Below are 19954 nucleotides of genomic sequence, written 5' to 3' on the forward strand. Positions count from 1 at the left end.
AAATAATTTTGATGATAATTAAATATAGATTTTTTTTTTTTTTAACTATGAATTTTTCAACTTTACTAATTTTTTTTTTAAATGTTTTATTTTTAATTATAGGAATGACTTCTGAAGGTAATTAAGACCTTTTTTCATCCCCTAAAACACTCAATGGGCAATTTTCAAGCATTGTGGGTTTTTAAAAAAAAAATTTTTCTTAAAAATGTCATTTTCCTCTTTCCCTTTCCTTTTTCACTTTCATCCTTCTTTTTTTCTTTCCGTATTTCCTGTTTTTCGTTTTTCTTTTTATTAAAACTTTTATTTTTTCGGAAGCATCTTTCCATTTTTCTTGCTTTTCTCTGCTTATTTGCTTTTGATATGGTTTTCAACATTTTTTTTTATTTTACATTATTCGTAAAAAAATTTACATCATGTGTCATACTCGTGATCCTAAAGTCACCACCCTACACATGCTCACATGTTACAAATATTGAGAACTTATAAATTTCTCTCGTCATTAGTTTGGTTTCAATCTCTGACAATCTGATTATGTTTTCACCCGTGAGCGATCAATAAACAAAAAGTCTGTTTGTATATACATGCTCTTCTTATTCTCTCCATCATCGCTTTTCATGCATGGCCATGATTATCTCTTACCTAAGATGAATAAAACTTTTTATGTATGAATGGCATAGGGAGACGTTTGCTGAGTTTTCTTCAAGATTTTATTGCAGGTTTTTATACGTGTTACTCTTTATGATTAATTGTTCCAACTCTAGTCAAGGTTCACACAAGCTTGAAAAGTCCTTGAATTTTGACTTTTGCATTGAAAATCTATTGTTTCTATTATTACCTTGAAAAATCCTTAAAAATATGGAAAATGTCTTGAAATGTCTAGTAAAAATTTGTGTTGCAGTATTAAAAATAAAATCGAAATAAATTCTGTTAAATTATTATTTTTTTTTTTAAGTATTAATAAAAATATCATTAAACTATTTTTTTAAATATTGAAAATAGAATCCAAATAGTGTTCTGAAATTACATCATATTATCATGGATACAATATCTATATCTATATAAAAGCCAAGTACGTCCAAGGATGGAATACTGCTGCCATATCTGGATACAAGAGTTACGTCCCTTTATCACAAAACTATCTGATGTTTACCATATATTAACATCGGGTAGTTTCGTGATTAAGGGACGTTTAGACAAATTTATAATGAGGAAAATGACTTTTAACCATGCTTGGTTGGTTAAATGTAAGTGCGTTAGCAAATATGATTGTCGACAGGCATATTGTTTTGTGTGTAAATGAAAATAACTTTTCCTGTTGTCAATTAAGTTTTTTTTGGCTTATATCATTGTTTATATATCAAATTTTGTTTTGACAACTTGAATTTTGTCTGGAGAAGACCTTGAAAGTTCTTGGAGATGGACATTGAAAATTTGTACGAACATTGACTAATATATAAGATATCTTCACTCCTAACACAATCCTTTACCTGTTTAAGAGTCAAATATGTCCTGAAATGGAGCACTGTTGCCATATTTGGGCAAGACTACTTAGAGTACGTGACAGAGTTTAAAACCGGCTTTGAAACCTCGTAGGAGATGCTTTTTCTTTTCTTTGCAACCTCTTTCCCACAGAAGAGACGTTGTGAGCCTGTCCCTACTGTTGTTATTTTCATGTGCTCGTCTGAGCTTGAATCAGTAGTTCCACCCTGCCAAATCTTTATAAAAAAAAACACTCAACTAGCTACCACCACTATCAACAATTTTTCTCCTCTCTATCTGTGCCCAAATTTAAATGCAGATTCCACGAACAAAGCTTCTTTCCTAGAACTGCCTTTAATTCTACCCAATTCGCACCATTAACGATTACTGCATTACCACCCTACATTCATTAAGAGAATGGACTTAAGAGAGACTATGTAGCCAATTATTTAATTACTAACTTAAGAAATGAGTGACGCAACGGACACAGACTTACGGTAATATTCAGCTTAGGTAATTTTAAATTATTGTACACAACTCGTCCACATGCTTCTCACACTGACTTTTTTAAAAAAAACGTTTGCTCATATCGTTTGACCATGTTTTATCTACTGCATTTGACCTGTTCCCCCCACTCGCTTCAACTCACATCAACTGTCTCTAGATACAATTCTGTTTGCACATAGGTATCATGACATGCACTAAAGGTGACTCTTATCAAAATTCACACGAGCTAATTTAATCGCTATTTAATGGGGTAGCATGCCTATGTAACAACTGAATTAATCTTAGTTTGTATTTGAAATGAAAACTCTACTCAGCTTAGTGTTCTTTTTTTTTTGTATAAGAAAGCCACCACTTATCAAGGCCCGAAGGCCACCGGAGGATAAGGGTTAATGTATGTAGGGTGGTAGTGTAGTAATAGTTAGTGGTGTAAATTGGGTAGAATTTGATAATTTATGGGGACGATTCAACAAGAACTTGTTTGCATTGGACTTGAAGGCTACCATACTGTAGTCAGCTGAGAAGCGGAGCAGTGTTTCACAGGCGGGCAGTTTTAGGAAAGCAGCTTTGTTCATGGAATCTGCATTTAAATTTAGGCACAGATAGAGAGTGGGGAAAATTGTTGATAGTGGTTGTAGTTAGTGGAGTATTTTTTGTGAAAATTTGGCAAGGAGGAACCATAAATAAACACGCGGGCAATGCTGGGCATCCGGGCTAGTTTTGATATACGAGTTGCTTCTGAAAGAAAGGAAACACATAAAATGTCCACGACTATTTCTTAAACATAATAATAGACACTACATTTTTTTCAAACTTGGGAATTTTTATGTTGACCTTGAAAACTTGTATGGAATTTCAAACTGAACCATTTATTAATTATTCTTGTTCCATCAGCCATGACTGATTAGAAGTCTTAAGTAAGTTTTATCTTATTTTTAATATTGCCTGTAGTAAGAATTGAACTTTCAAATTCCTAAATTGCTTTGAACCGTTATGTCATAGAACCATTTAAGGCTAAATACAAATAACAAGCAATCCATTCGAAGAACTTTTTCTTCTGTATTCTTGCAAGTCTTCTAGGTCTGTTTCGTGGCAAGAGTTCATATTTAATTCGAATGACCAGTCTAGTATATATGTTTGCTTGCAATATGTTCCTGTACTTTTATATTGTGTTTGATGTTTGCCGATAAGTAAATATTTCTGGTAAGTATTCGCATATTTCTACACTGATTGGAAAGGATATCAAATCGCATAACATGACTTCAGTTTTCACTTTGCGGACATTGTCAGAAAGTTTTTGATATAGTTTGTTTTTTTGTTGTTGTTGTTTTTGTTTTTGTTTTGTTTTTGTTTTTTTCTCTTTTCTGAATAGAGTTTGTTCAAAAAATAAAATATTTTGTCTATTATGTAAAGAAAAGTTCTATTTTCTGTCTGCGAATACATTGATGAACACGAAATTTGTGACCATGATGATGTGTATGTATCTATCTATTCATCGTGGTCACAAATTTTGTGTTTAATTTAATACAAGGTTATAATTGAAAACTGAACCCCCAGGTGAAAAGTTTTAAACAAAATTTTTTTTTTTTTTTTTTTTTTTTTTTTATAATCTGAAACTTAAGTCTGTAATCGATGATTTTAACAGGAAAAAAGTTATAAAATTAAAAAAAAAAAAAAACAGTGCAAATTGTGGAATTTAGAGAGGGTGGGGGCAATCTCGACATTTTTTTTTTTTTGTTAAAACAAAGATTTTAAGAAACTTTTTGGAGTTTGAACTCATATTTAATGTAATTTTCTCATTTTTATCTAGTGATCACTTCTTAGATTTTATATTTCCTAAATTTTCCAGTGAACACTCTTTTTCTTTTAATTTTATGCTACATTGTTGAAAGCTATTTTAGATATACTCGTATATTATTATCGATTGCTCCGACTGACTTCTAACATGTGACACTCTTTTGTGGATTAGTACACTCGACTGCATTGGGCTTAGTTTTTGGGACCTCTCTGGATCAATCTCAGACACGTGGATTATGCGTGAGGACTATTTTACATGGAGATTTTACATTGTAGTCCATCTTTGAAACGATTCCTGATTATTTACTTACCTCTGAGGTTCGATCAAGGATTATCTTAGCCAAGATTCCTTTCATTGAAGTTTATTTTCAAACTGATTTTTATTGAACTAGTGTTGTCCCCCCCCCCCGGATTTCTATTGTCACACTCGGCTTTCGTTGGGGATGGCAATAGTGTATGCATGACTGACTTTGCTTGGTGACACAAAAAATGGTCAAGAGAGTGACCCCCTTGCAAGCAGCGATGGGTTTTTCGCCTCCTCTCATCAGAAAACCACTTTACAATGTCCAACCAAAATGGATCTGATGAAATATTTTCTCGCACACTGTGATAGACTTTATGAAGTGATTCTCTCTGGGTGTTCGTTTGGGAGGGGGGTGGGGCTCACACACTGCCATTCCAAAAAATGATGAAACGTTTTCCTATGCTCGTGCGGAGAAGGGCCTTAATCGACTTTCTACCTTTCTCTACTCATATGTGACACACTATGAAGGATTACCTTACCGAAAATTCATTGCTTTGGAGTCTGTTTTCGCTTCTACCTCTTTTGGACTATTGTCAAGATGCTTTGAATTACTATTTCAAGGATTTTGGTTGGACTATCTTCTTTTTTTTTTTCTCTACATAAATTTTTTTTTCCTTCCTATCTACCTATTTTTATATGTTTCTCTTTTTTTACTTCCTCTTTCATCTTTTCTTCTCTACCCCCCCCCCCCCGCCCGCCCGGTTATCTACCTCCTCCCCTACCAACACTCCTCATTTTTCATCCCCCATCTTTTTTAATAGTCCTTGTAAATTCACCCCTAATTTTTTCTTTTTACTTTTTTAATCTAAATGTTCTCAAGCCAGTTTTATCTTTGCATACCCATATAGTGTTACAATGCCGATTTTTCTCCTCTTTTGATGAAAAGCATTTGGCTTCAAAATGCCATAGACTAAAGACGTTCTTTTCCATTTTCCTCTCATTATGATCCTTATTGATCTGATGATTTGATAAAGTTCTATGTAACTTTTATTCCTCGTCTTTCTATTCATTCATTCAAGTGATGCCCTACCTAGTACAGGCATTCACGACTATGGCTCTCCATCTATCTATCTCCCTCAAGGCAGTCATGAATTCATTGTTGTTCATCATTTTTTTTATGTTGCCCATATGTTCAGACTGTCAACGTATGTTTCTCACTGTCGTCCTCTGCTTCTTCTATCCATAATCTTTCTCGTTATTCTTTATTCTTTGTTGGTTGTCGGAGAGTAGTTTGATGACGATCAGGTGCCACCTATCCATCATGGTAATCCTTACCGAGCGAGGTGTTCTGATTCACAACCATATTCACGCTGTTTTTCGAATAAAGAGTTTGCTGTATTGCCATAGCTTTCATTGCAGTTGTGCAGACAGTAGGTTGCAGTTTCTTTCTGTCCGAGCAGTTTCCATACCAAGTGATTGTCTTGACCATTGTACACATCTTTATATATCTATAAAGGTGAGATAATGTGTGTGTCTGTGTCTGGAGACACTTCTCAACCTATATACTTGACTTGAAATTTAGTATATAGGATATTGAGACATTTTTTTTTAAATCCATTTTTATCCAGAAAAAAGGGATGCTTAAGGGGACGAGTTTGAAAAGTTGGTGCATGCGAGTCATCAGATTTTTATTTTTTGCTGTTTCACAAATGCGCATACGTAAATAGTTCACATTACACATTATTTGTTAAGAATAAGTAGGTTTGAAAACACTTTCAAAGATCTTGTCTTGCTGGTTTAATGATTATTATACTTGACTCACTCTTTAGGTGTTGGTTTTGATCTCAGCTTGGGTATTTTTTTTTTAATTTTTACTTACAAGGAGTAAACTGTTTAGAAAAAACATAATACTCGCATGCACATGTTTCTGTATGAATTAAAATATAATATTTATGTGTATTTTATGACCGGGCAACGTCGTGCAGCCTGCTAGTATTTATATATATATATATTAGACAAAAAATAAATAAATAAAAATCCTGTATATGTCATTATATTATTTCTAATTTGTTTTATTTAAACAAATCACATTTCTTCAAAAGTCCTGTGTTTTATCGTCAGCTACTGTTTCACTGCTGTCTGCATAAATATTCAGACCTGAGTGAAATTTTTCTTCTTTTAACAAGATAAAATTCTTGGTCTCCTTTGCCTCGCGCTGATTTTGCATGTAAGAAAGCATTTGATCATGATAATACATAACATTTAGTTATTTATATATTCATGTAATGTTATACCCTATCCCAACCTGAGCAATATCGAGTAACCTTGCTTGTGTGTATGATAGAGAAGATGCACATTATCTTTTCTTTTTCTTATTTTTATTTTTTTATTATAATTAATTCGTCTTTTGTCTTTCCTTATTCAGATTTCACTGCCTTTTTGCATATCTCCCCCCCCCCAGCAACCTCACCAGATGTTACAGTTGTAAATCATCATTGGAGATATCAAAGTAAATTTTCGTTTGGTAGATTTTTACAATTACTACAGAAATAATTGTAAGATTTTCTTCATATTTCTGTTTGTATTTTTTTTTTTTTTGATCGTTCCCTCATTCTTTAGGTGTAGAAACTATATATATATATATATATATATATATATATATATATATATATAGTAGAAATGGTAATTAATAAAAACTGAAAAAAGTGCTCAGTACTGTTGAGGAAGCTACAGACGGCCAAAAAAACGGCCGGGTAGCTGAAACAATAATGTAACTTAACAGAAAGATACGGTGATAAAAAAAATAAAACGTATATATATAAATAAACTATTGGAATTTGTTTAGGGAGATCCCAAGACTATTTCCTATCTTGGTTATATTGAGCTTTTTTATTTGGTTTGGATTGCTAAATTTATATTGATATTTACTCTTAAGTTTACAGGATTTTTTGGTTTCTAAACGTAATCTTTACTGATTTTTTATATATATATTTATATATACTAGCTGTACCCTGCTATGCGTTGCAGTGGCTCCATTTGGTGTAATGGAAAAATCTAATAAAAAGAGAAAATGCATGTTTCTTATATTCTTAATACAGCAAGAAGGCGAGAATGAAAAAAAAAAAATGGTACTCTTGCAGAATTTGATCTGGATCCTCAGGAGTTTCTGTCAATCATGGTTTGGGCTCGACCAACAATTAGTAGCTGAAGCCGAACGTAGCGAAAATGTTGAAACGCTAAATGTGAGTTAGTAATTAATATTTGGGTGATGGATGGGGGGGGGGTACGATATACAGATTCAGATGTCCAAAAACAAATAAATGAAAGCACAGATAAGGTTAGTTACGTTTCTACCTAACTGGATAATTGTTTAGTGTTTTTATGTAATATAAAATGTTTAATCGGCTCGAAAAACAGAAATGGTTGCAGACTCTGTTGAATATGTTAAGTTTAGGAAAGTAAGTTGAAAACTAAAAACTATACAAAACAGTGTCAGAAACTCACCGAATATATGTTACCATGACATAGGCTGACATAATCGGTGGGGTTCTGACAGTATTTTGTATAGTTTTTTAGTTTTAACTCGCTTTCTCAAACTTAACATAATCACTGTTTTTCGAACCGACTAAACATTACATTAAATGAAAAGGGTTTGTATTACTAAACACAGATACAAAGAAGTTGTCAAAAGATAAATATATAACAAATAAATATTATCAAAGGCAAGAAAAGTAAATGTTCTATCTAACTGGATAAGATTTTTGTGTTTTTATGTAATGTATAATGCTTAATCGGTTCAAAAACATGCAGTGTTTATCGGTATATTTGAAAAATACAAATGGTGGCAGACTGTATCGAACACGTTAAGTTTGGGGAAATTTTGGGAAAATGAGTTTAAACTAAAAAACTATACAAAATACTGTTAGGAACTCGCTCAATATGTTACCGTGACATAGGCTGACATATCATCGGTGTTTTTAAATGTTTGCTCGATACAGATGACGACTTTTAAGGGTCCCTTTTAGTGATTACCTGATTTCAGGATATTTGTACAACTAAACGGCAAATCTGCTACCAAAATCCGGTATTATTTTACTTTAAGGCCCGTCTCACGTTCGTATATAACAAAATATTTTATTGTAGATTTCGGTGTGCTAAAAATTAATCTGCAAACCGTTTCCGTCGCAAAAAGAAAGTTTTCATGATATGAAGAAATTACTTTTTCGAAAAGTGAGTGATCACTTTTTGATGTAAATTTAACTTAGAATGAGCACCTACTTTCTGGCCACTTGAGAGAGAGGGGCATTTTTCTCTTGAGTTTTTTGGCTAAAAAGTTTTTTGTTTGATTTCTTTTGCATGGTAATAACCCCTGAACTCTGGGACTATTTTCCATTTCACAGCCGTAGCCTTCGTTTACACTACGCACGAGTATCAATGAAGGCTGTTTAGCCAATAAACACGAGAAAAAATCCCCCCTCTCTCAAGTGGCTAGAAAGTGGGTGCTCATTTTAAGTTAAATTTACATGGAAAAGTGATCACCCATTTTTCGAAAAAGTAATTTCTTCATATCATAAAAACTATTTTTTTGCGACGGAAATGGTTTGCAGATTCGTTTTTAGCACACCTAAATCTACAAAAAAAAATTTGTTATATACGAACGTGAGATGCACGGGCCTTAATGGAAAGTTTTATCAAAAATCCGGAGGAAAAAAGTTTTCAATAAAAACAGCAAATGAATTCGATAGAAAAAAAATGGATGCTATTTGCTTTTATTTTTTTGTATGTTTCTCAGAAGTTTTTTGTTTGATTTCTTTTGCATGGTAATAACCCCTGAACTCTGGGACTATTTTTCATTTCACAGACGTAGCCTTTGTTTATGTTACATAAACGAAGGCTGTTAAATATGCACTCGCGTACTAAACTGCCTTGTCAAAAAACCTTTAAGCCAATAAACACGAAAATAAATGCCCCCTTCCTCAGGTGGCCAAAAAGTGGGTGCTCATTTATCACCCACTTTTCGAAAAAGAAATTTCTTCATATCATGAAAACTATTTTTGGTACTCCTTGGGTGTTGAGTTCCATGGTGACTTGCAGAATTATTTAATGGTCGTTACGCTAGTCCCCCCTCCCCTCAGTCAAGGCTAACACATGCGTAGGTGTATCAGAATTTTTGTAGAAATTTTTGACACCCCAACACGAAACTGAATAAAATATAAAAAACTCATTTCTCTTTTAAAAGTGGGTTGTTTATTTTCTTTATGGATTATACTTCCAAAATAAACTATTAAAGTAAACCTTTTTTTTTAAAAAACACGTGGTTTGTATTTTTTTTTTTTTTAAATGAAACCTTTGTCCTTGCTCCTTTAATTGAAAAAAAAAATTAGGGTTTGAATTACATTTTTCGAGTAGTTATAAGCTTGGAAAGACAGGGGGTCGAATTATTTAATATTTTTCACAAAGTTTCTGACACACCTGACCCATGCGCACATAGCATTTTTTTAAAAATTTACTTATGTTGCCTTTCGCACTTTTATAAATATTATTTATTTACGTTGGCTTAACTCTTTTTATAAATAATTAAAAAAAATGTAACTAAACCATTTATTGATAATTTGTAACTTGTACAAACATTTATTTATTTATGTTGGCTTAACTCTTTTCATGAATAAAAAAAGTTTTACTCTTTAAGAATAATAAAAGGAAAAAGACTAAACATTTATTAATAAATTCTCACGTACTTACGTTGGCTTAACTCTTTTCATGAATAATAAAATAAAAGTAACTAAACCGTTTATTGATTATTTGTCACGTGTACAAACATTTTTAATTTATATGAGCAGATAAGTCTGCTGGTCGTCATGGAACTCAACGCCCACCCAAAAAAAGTTTTGTTATATACGAACGTGAGATGGGCCTTAATGGGAAATTTTATTAAAATTCCGGAATGCTATTTTTTTTTTTTTTTTTTCAATAACATAAGAAAGTAAGAATTAGACAAAATTATTTTAGGTAGGCTTCGCCAGGAAAGCTTTTAGCCAAAACAATGGATTCTTGGAAATTGAGATGTCGTTAGATGCTGTGAAAAAAACTAAATTAAAACGTAATGTTTGATGGGTGGAAAGCCTTAAGAAAAACAAATGAATTTAAAAATAAAAAATTAAGATAAACAAATTAATTTAAATTTAAAAAAGTAGGGAATGTTTTTTTTTGTTTTTTTTTTTCATAATTATCTATTAAGTAGATAATGAAATGTTGTAATTCGAAAGGCGTCAACTCGTGGTGCAATAAGTGGAAGGCTCATTTCTACCGGAAATGAAATGGCGGGCAGTCTCCCAATTACGAAAAATATTTTTATTTTATTTAATATTTTTATAATTCGCAATGTTAAATTATTTTAATGATATAAAAACATTCCTTGACTTTACAGATAGATTTTCTGAAAATTTAAATTAAATTGGTAATATAGAAATATGGTTTTATCGATTTTGTATGAACCAAGAATTACATTTTTATATATATAGATATATGTACTAGGTTAAAGGTACTAGGTATTCAAGAGTGATAACTAATGAATTTAATGAGGTTATTAAGACTGCTCAATAAAAGAGCAAGATAGTTTTATTTAATATAAACAAATTTACATGGTCGCAACACTGGATATGCTAATGTTTTGGACAAATAGTTGATTAAAATATACACACACACACACACGCACACATATCTTCTAAAATAATATATTTATGGTAAATAAGCTATACAGAAACTTGTTTTATTCCTAAGAGAACTTTTTAGATAGAAACTATCCTGGGTGACCGGCGTTTCCTGGGTGTTTGGAGGTGTGTGGTGAGCAAAAAAAGTGGTAGTAGGCAGGCCGACAGACTCAAACCCGTACCGCGAAGGCGGAAAAGGAACGTGAAAAAAAGTGACGTCATTGCCGTTGCGTCCATTGCGAAACCGGAAGTGACGAACGTTTAAGTTAAGGCTAGTTAATCAAAAAGAGGGGATGACTTTCGAAAATATCGACCCCCCCTTCCTTGTAGGAAAGTGCCCAGTTGAGGGTGAAGGAACTATAGTTTTTAACCAATTTTTCGATATTTGTCGTCCGAAAGTGCGAGGTTTAAAATGATACCAGTTTTGTCACATTTTGACGCGTCTGTCAAACGTTTAAGGCAGATATACATACATACATTTAAACAGACAGGTGAGATTTATATTATAGAGGTTTCTATGTAGCTTACCTGCCATAAGTAAATTTTTGTGTTACTACTAAACTTTGCTGACCTATTGAACACTGTTAAAGTAAATACTGGATATACATTACATATTATATATAGGGGGGGGTACCCAGCGTTGCCCGGGTATTTGTAGGTGTGTGCGTGTGAGTGTGTTTTTTTTGGGGGGGGGGTAAATCAGAACAAAAAGGAAACTTAACGATAGCAATTTAAAAAAAGAAAGAAAAAAAAAGATGGGGGGTTGGTGACATGTGGGCTCGAACCCAGAGCCTTGAGGTCTATAGACTGAGCCTGAACACTTGCACTACGGCGACAACGTTAATGTAAGAGCAATTAAAGTGAGTCAAGTCAAGGAGGTTTCATTGACAGGCGGCCGCTTAATGAGGTCATCGCGGGAGCGTTACGATGACGGGGCAGTTTTTTAGCGTTTGTTTACTTTGTTTCACTGCAAGATCGTTTTTTCATTTACTGCGGGGCAGTTCGGGCTTCCCCAAGATGGTGGGAGGGGGGGGACCAGCTCCCCATTGAAAGGGGATTGTCCAAATTGAAGGAAAAAACCACATTGATCAAAGCTGATTGCTTTTGGACGTCCCGGCGATCGCACTCGGAACGATGCAACAACCTTCGCTTTTATTATACAAAAAAGGTGAATCTACATGCGCCGATCGAAAAATGTTGAATATTTAGCTTTTGAAAGTCGGGCAAATTAAATACACACGCGACCCCCGTTTGTAACTCGTAGATATGATTTCGACGTGATATAAAAAGTTTTAAAAATGAGTGATGGCCTCGAGAAGGCGCCGAAAAAAATCCTTTTGCGGACATACACAAAAAGTGAACATACATAGACACACACGTTTTCGCTTTTATATATATATAGACTAGCGGGGGTACCCGGTGTTGCCCGGTTGTTTAGAGGTGTGCGTGTTGGGCGGGGGGGGGTCAAAACAAAAGAATAAGCAAAGTCATAACTCTGTTTAAATAATATATATATATATATATATATATATATATATAAACAATGTTAAAATTTCTTTTAAAAAAAATCGTTGCTCGGGTGTTTGTGTTGGGGGGGGGCTCAATAAAAAAAAAAAAAACGGTTTTGGTAAGTAGTTAGGATCGAACCCGAAGCCTTGAGGTGAAGGTGGAAAATAAAGTGTGCAAAAAACCTGACACATTACCCGTTCGGCCAGCAAGAGAGGGTAACTGAAACACGTTTGAATTTATTTAAGTATTAAAAACAGAATTGACAATAAAAGGTAACTTCACTACTTCTATTTGACCTCATTAATAAGTAGCAGAGTTAAATTTTGCTGTGGGGGCAGCTTTTGGGTTTGTTTATTCAACTTTGACTGGTTGTTTCCCCCCAAGATGTTGGGGGGAGGCAGCTCCCCGTAAAAAGAGGATTGTCCAAATTGAATAGCAATTGTCTGATATAAGGAGTTTGCCCCCACATTGATCAAAGCTGATTGCTACTGGACGTTTCCCGGTGCGATTGCCGGGAACGGTGCTTAGCTTTGAATTAGTTTTGATTTTATACAAAAAAGCTGAACGAACACAAGACTAGCTGAAATAGCAATAATTTTGTAAAAATCGGCGTAAATAAATCTAGACGCAAATCGTACATATTATGATCTAGGGGCTATATAAACAGTTCTAAGACATAGTAACCCCCTCCAAAAAAAGCCTTTCTTGGACATACAAAAACGCGCGCGCCCGTTTTGCCTTTTAGATATATATATATATAATGTATAATATAAATAAAATAGTAGATGTATTATTTATGTGTGTATGTAAATATTTAACCGATAAACTCTTAAACTATTTGTCACATAAGACAGAAATTAACAGAGAAATAATAATTGCCGACTTTTGAATAAGGTTGCCCATGCGTAAAACTAATCATAGCTAAAAGTGGTTTAATTTAAAACTTGCTGATCTATGTTGGGCTAGCTCAAATGGTAAGGAATTTGGCTGGAGTGCTAAATGTTTTGGTTTCGATTCTAGTTGATGGCACTCAAGTCATTTTTTATTTTTGATATCAGTACTATATAATAGGTACAATATAATATTCAATAGAGAATTGGCTCTGTAATAATATATATGAAATCTACACGCATTAAAATATATTTAAGCATATTTTACGCCCCTTCCTCTCTCACTAGTATATTATAAATGTATATTCATGAATTAATATCTTCCAACATATAAAGTTATCTTGCGAAGTTTCTGAATTTTTGAGATGAGGATTGGTTATTTGTATTATTTGGTCTACTGTTCTCATCTTGAACCTCTATCCAGTCATGGTTGACAGAACAAGAGCATGCTACCCCGTAAAGTGAATTAAAGGTTCCATTCGAAATTCCATCGAAATTCTTGAGTTTGACAGAAACATTCCTGAGTTCGGCAAAATACACCTGAAGAAGGTCGGAGGTTACATCGACCGGAAAGTTGTGAAGATGACCGAACATAAGAATAATAGTCCGATGAATCCAAATAATACAAATTATCTTGTGAGATTTTAAAAGTTAAACTTAAATAGCATCTAAGCTGACATATCAAACTTTGTTCTGACTAGCAAATTTATTTTGTATATATGTATGTGTTGGGACGATTAATCGTTAATCAAAAAAAAAAAATCCGAACTTTTGGCGTGATCAAAATCAGAACAATTTGTGCCTATTTTCTGATGCAAAAAATGAGTCTTATTGTTTTTATCTGTTTTTGTTTAAAACTTAATTTTCCATGTTTTGTAATAATGATGAAGCAATAAATATTGATTTTAAAATATATCACACCTCCTTCTCTTTTATAAGTATATTTTTACATTATGAAAATCTATAAAAACTCATATGCGCATATTAAATGGTTTTTTAGAGTAATATGCACCTACCTAAATAATCTATAGTTAGAAATTTAAAAAGAATCAGAATTTATAAAAATATTGGAATTGTCACATCACTTATATATATATATATACTAGCAGGCCACCCGGCATTGCTCGGTCGTAAAATACACTTAAATATGATGTTTTGATTAATGCAGATTTCGTATTTATTATTTTATATTGGACCCAATATAATATAGTAATGGTTTAAAAAGTTTTTTTAAAAATGTCTCATGAGCCACCACTGAGAATCGAAACAAAACTGTTTAGCTTAAGATTTATTTTTTCCCTTGACGTTAATGACTGACCTATGAAGACATGTTTGCTGCAAGGCTAGAAATTAAAACATGAACCAATAGCTATTACGTTATGCATGCATATTTGTAATGCTGTTGTTCGACCTTCACCTAGCAAATTTCATTTCTTTAATTTTCACACTTTTGTACTGATTTTCCCTGGCTAAAACCCAAATATAAAGTTTGCATGGGTCTGAATACCCTATATATTAAGTTCCATGTCTGTAGACTAAAAAACTGACAGGAGTTTGGTAGGCGAAATTTAAAAAAAATTTTTTTTTTTTTTTTTTTACACAGTGATCACCACTTATCAAGGCCCGGAAGCCACTCAGGGATAAGGGTTATTGCAAGTACATTACGTTAGTGTGGAGATTTGATGAAGTGTTTACTTAAGGGGGTGGTTCATTAGGAATTTGTTAACATTGGACTTGAAGACATCCAAGTTGTAGTCCGGTGGGAAGCAGGCAGACGGAACAGAGTTCCACAGGCGTGCAATTCTAAGAAAGAAGCTTTGTTCATGGAATCCGCGTTTAAATTTAGGCACAGATATAGAGTGGGGGAAATTTTTCACAGTGGATTCAGCTAGACGGGTGTTTTTCGTGAAAGATTGGCGAGGGGGGACCAGAGACTGGAGTTCAGATGAGCACCTGCCATGGAAATAACGATAAAACAAGGATAGGCTCGCAACGTCTCTTCTGTGGGAGAGAGGTTGCAGGGAAGAGAAAAGGGCATCCCCCACTAAGCCACAAAGTCTATTTTGTACTCTGTCAAGGCAGGATAGGCTATTTTTAGCAGCTCCTGCCCAGATATGGCAACAGTATTCCATCCTTGGACGTACTTGGCTTTTATATAGATAGAGAATTGCATCAGTAGTGAGATATTTTCTGGAGCGGTAGAAGGATCCCACCATCTTTCCAGCGACCTTGGCAACAGACTTGATGTACGTGTTCCATTTCAGATCAGGAGTAAAGGTCAAACCCAGAAGCTTGTCAAAACACGGGGCCTCACCCAGACGAGAGCCATCCATCACAATTGATGCCAGCTGGGGATCAGAGCGTTGATGATGTAAGGATAGGAGTTTGGTTTTGGATGCATTAATAAATAAATAAATAAATAAATAAATAAACAGGTTTGTGTTTACTATAACCTTTTTATGTAAATATAAATCATGTAGAATATCTGCATGAATATAATTACACGTAATAGTTAACTGAAAATGATCATCCCATAAGAAAACCGAAAAAACTAATAGGGAATTAATTAAAATGAATGTTTAAAAGAATATGCAAATTAGCTAGATCTTTTGCTAGTGAATGCGTCTCATATATAACAAAGTTGTATTTTCTTTTTAAATAAATAGTAAAGGTTTTTTTTAATATGAATATCAATGCACACAAAAAAAAAATAATAATTATAAGAGTATGTGTATGTATAAACAAAACTCCTGTTCAGGTCAACTTTGCACCTTTAGTCCGAATCAAACGATCTGTTTAATATGCAGCAAAGTTTGCAAGACTACTGCTGGTTTGAGAAGACATTTGATTGTTCATAGGAATACCCTTCAACCTCCAGAGGAAGTCAACTCGATGGCAATTGCTCAATTTGTATCTCACATCTGCTTCAAGATGTGCAAATCTGCGGTGGGAGTGCAGTCATCTGAGATAGCATGGACGAGGAGATTGGGAGAACTCAATGTGACAGATGCGGCAATCATCATATATATATCAGGGTGACCCCAAAAAAACAGGACATTCAATTGTTTTTCTGAGCATTTTACAGTCAACGGAGAAAAAAAGGCCAAAGACCCTAGTGTTTTGATGTGATGTTTTGAATATAATAAACTAGTTATGACCAACGTTTCATTTCATTCGGGCAAAACACTAAGAAACGGAGCCTAATTAGAGTTGTGACCCGTTTTGGGGGGGGGGTCACCCTGTATTAGGGGTTTTGTTTGAGGGCTCCTTCATTGAACATGTCTTTGCCACATATGATATGGCTTGTATGATATAAATTAATGCTTAGCAGAAGTGTAAAAAAAAAACCAAAAAAAAACCCAAATACTTATAGCAAACAAATTACAGAAATTTTTGTTCAGCTTGGCATAAATATGAAAAGTTGTCTATATTATACAGTTGAAGTTGCATGATTGACAGGCCTGTTATAGGTATCACCTTGGATTATCTGAATCCAAATGTTACAGTGTTTGTAAATCTGATCACGTAGCTGCCCACGTGTTGGTGTTCCAAAAAACGTCAATTCATTTGCTTGACTGCTTGTCTTTCAAGATGTGGAAAAAGAACCAGATTTCAGCCATGATTACTTGCATTCGGCTCTCATGCTCTGCTAATTCTGTCGCCAACACGCCTCGGTGCTTCTTGTGGCAGATGACCTCTTCTTAAACACCAACATTTGTGCGGCATTTATAGAAGATTCCTCTCAAAACATTCTTCTATTTCCATCCACATGATTGACTTGATTCGTTTAATATTTTCTCTTCTCACGAACTTGCTATAAAATTTGCCTTGTTTCTTCTTTTTCAAAGTATAACATAAAATACTAAACGTTGTGTTTTTAATAAGTTTTGGTTATAGTCAGCTAACGTACTTCCTAATTTTCTGTGGAAAGCTATGTTGGAAGCGGTGATAAAGTCAATCAGTTTCTTTGCTTTTCTTACGAAGTGGATACGTTTTTCTTTTTTTTTTCTTTTTTTGTTTGTTTTTTTAATGATGTTTGAAATTTTGTTATTTTGATTTCAATAATTTTAGTTACATTCAGAACTAAATTCAAATAAAAAACTTATTTTTAAAATTAAACTATTTTTCCTCTCCTTTCCCTTTCTCCCTCTGTCTAATCTTTACTCTTCTCCTCTGTTCTTCAACCTGATTTTCTTTCTCTTTACTCTACATACCCTTTCCTCTCCTTTCTCCCCCTTCTCTTCACAAATTTCATAAAACAAATTGTGAGCAACGCTATGCATGCGTGTGAGGAGTAGAGTTATTTCGCAAATGAAATAATAGTGACCTACTTCATTCATTCTTCCATGTCCAACCTCCTTCGCCTGATATGTACACTACATAGGCCAATATCACTGCAAGGACAATGGACAAATCCCAAAAGACTTTCTCTCTAGTGAACTTGCTACTGGCAAAGGGAAAATTGGTCATCCTCACCACCATTATGTTGACTTGTGCAAACAGATGAAAGTATATGATATTGACCGTACCAGCTGAGAACCCAAAGCTGAAGTCTGCAACATATGGAGACAAACGGTCTGACCACTGGAGAAAGGTCCATCGCAGAACAGATGGCAGCTAAAAGACTTCAGGAAGGCCAGTGAATAAAATCCAACAGACTATCAACACGACACACCTTCTTTTTTTTATTTTATTTTTTAATTACATTTTCACCCCAAACAAGGCAAATTACCACTTTTATGTAGGGGGGCTACTATCAGGGGCAACAACTACTGGGGTACTATGTAGGGATTTGGGCATCTTTGCCTTCAATCTTTTCAACCAGCAATGTAGATCAATGATAGGTTTAATCAGCCACAGAAGATCATGTTCAACCACAACCAAACTTAATTTATTCATTTTGGGCAAATCAAATGGTTCTGTTGTAGACATTGGTTTCCCCAATATCTTTCTCGTTAGAATTCTTTCTTGTAAGATACTGAGTACTGAGAGCTGGAGCCCCATGAAGGTTGTTAATATCCTAAGTGAAAATGTTCCTGTGGAACAAATTGGATTCAAACCCTGCAGACCGGGTTGTTAACCGTTATCTCTCAATGACCTAATGTTGTAGTGTCCACCTTATGGATAACAATCAACTCTTTCACTTATGATAAAGACTAGTAGAAAATGTCTCTTGGCGTTATGCAGGGTTAAGCACACTTGGCGCAGTCGGACTGGTGTATAATCGTTCTCCTTATTTGTTGCATTTTTTTTTTCTGTTCAATGTTTTTTATTTCCACTAAAAGCTGAGTTGTCATTCTTCTGGAGCAACACCTTATAAATGTTAAGATGTCGGAACAGTGTGTTGGTCACGTGGAATTCATGTTAAGATTTTTGTTCCTTAGAGGCGCTGGTTGAGTTTGAATAAAATAAAATACATATTATATACATATTTTATTTTCAAACTCAACCAGCGCCTCTAAGGAACAAAAATCAACGTAAATTCCACGTGACCAACGCACTGTCCCAACATTTAAAAACAACAAACGGACTTCTACTTGCTAATTCTCTGCTCCAGCAACAACGTGGCAAAAAAAAAAAAAAAAAATAGGAGGAAATTCATACTGATGATGAAGTATATCTTCGAAATATACTTATGAATTTTAATATAAATTTCAAACAAAATAAATGTCTGGTTATTTTGTAATAATGTGTTGTTTTGGCTTCAAACGTATATAATAAAGATTTTATTTTACCTTATAAATTTTTTTTTTTTTTTTTCAGAACACCAAAAAAAGAGTAAATACAAGACATAATGCTTGTTTTCTAAAAGTGTATGCATTAAAATGAGAAATTAACTAAATCCCAATTGGAGCAGAAAGTGAACGAATGATTGAAAAAAATACAATCCTAATAATGCAAAACAATAAAATATAAAGAGTTTATTTTTCCCAGAAAATAATTTGAATGTTTTCCTTTTATTTGAGATTAATTTCTTTTTAAAATTATTTAGCATTGACAGTTAAGAAAACAATGAAAACATTGCCATCCATGTTTGAAAGATGGTGAGACATGAAAGGAAGGTTGTTTTGCTTTATGCAAAGCTTAACGAAAATTTGTTACATTAGAAAATGTAAAAGATTCTACCTAATTTTAATACGAAAAAAAGTTTCAATATTTAAATTTTATTTATCAGCAGAAAATCTCGCAATATATTAGTTATTATGGATTGAAGAATTTACTGCTGGTTGCAAAGATAGTATCTGTTTTAATTTGAACTTACTGTTGGAGATAAAGATGACATTCTTCTGAAAATATTACTGGTTGAATAAAGTATTTTTCAAAAGAAAGTAAATCGAAAAACTTATTTTTAAGAACATGATGCAAGGAAAAAAGAACAAATCAGAATCTCGTATCAATTTGTCAGATGCAATGTTATTTACGTCTAACTCTGAGAATCAGGCTGACTTTTGTTTATATATTAGATACATAGCAGAAACATGTTCCTGTGATTGTTTTGAATTCTCTTAAATAGGAATATCTGTATATATATTTTCAGCTCTAAATATTTTTATCGCAATCATTTTTCTGAACCTTTGTTAATCAAGTCTCAACACAGGTTATCATTCAACTTATTTTCAAGATATGATTCGAAGAAACCGATATTATTTATTACAGATTTATTCGCTTTGTTTCAAATTCTGATAAATACATTTTTTTTTATTAATGAAAACAAAAAAGTGCAGCTTTATCTGTGATTATGACCAAAGCTCTAAGGAAATAACACCGATGTTTCCCCCCAAAGGCAATAGAAAATGCAGAATTGTTTTCTCTTCCTCTTT

The 19954-nt window shown here is 33.5% G+C and overlaps 1 protein-coding gene across 27 annotated transcripts in view; it reads left to right on the top strand.

Moving 5' to 3' along the window:
- Nucleotides 1-19954, top strand: part of LOC145261268 (phosphatase and actin regulator 2-like) — an 858751-nt gene that overhangs the window by 512972 nt on the left and 325825 nt on the right. For 9 of the 27 annotated variants that reach the window (XM_080119712.1, XM_080119716.1, XM_080119723.1 and 6 more), the window contains one exon: nucleotides 103-117. The exons of the other annotated variants lie outside the window; for them this stretch is intronic. In XM_080119712.1, the coding sequence (XP_079975838.1) occupies nucleotides 103-117 (15 nt within the window). The remainder of the gene's footprint in view (nucleotides 1-102; nucleotides 118-19954) is intronic. 27 annotated transcript variants of the gene reach the window in all.

The sequence above is a fragment of the Euprymna scolopes genome, chromosome 37 (genome assembly GCF_053919585.1).
Source record: "Euprymna scolopes isolate OS-2025 chromosome 37, ASM5391958v1, whole genome shotgun sequence".
NCBI lineage: Eukaryota > Metazoa > Mollusca > Cephalopoda > Sepiida > Sepiolidae > Euprymna > Euprymna scolopes.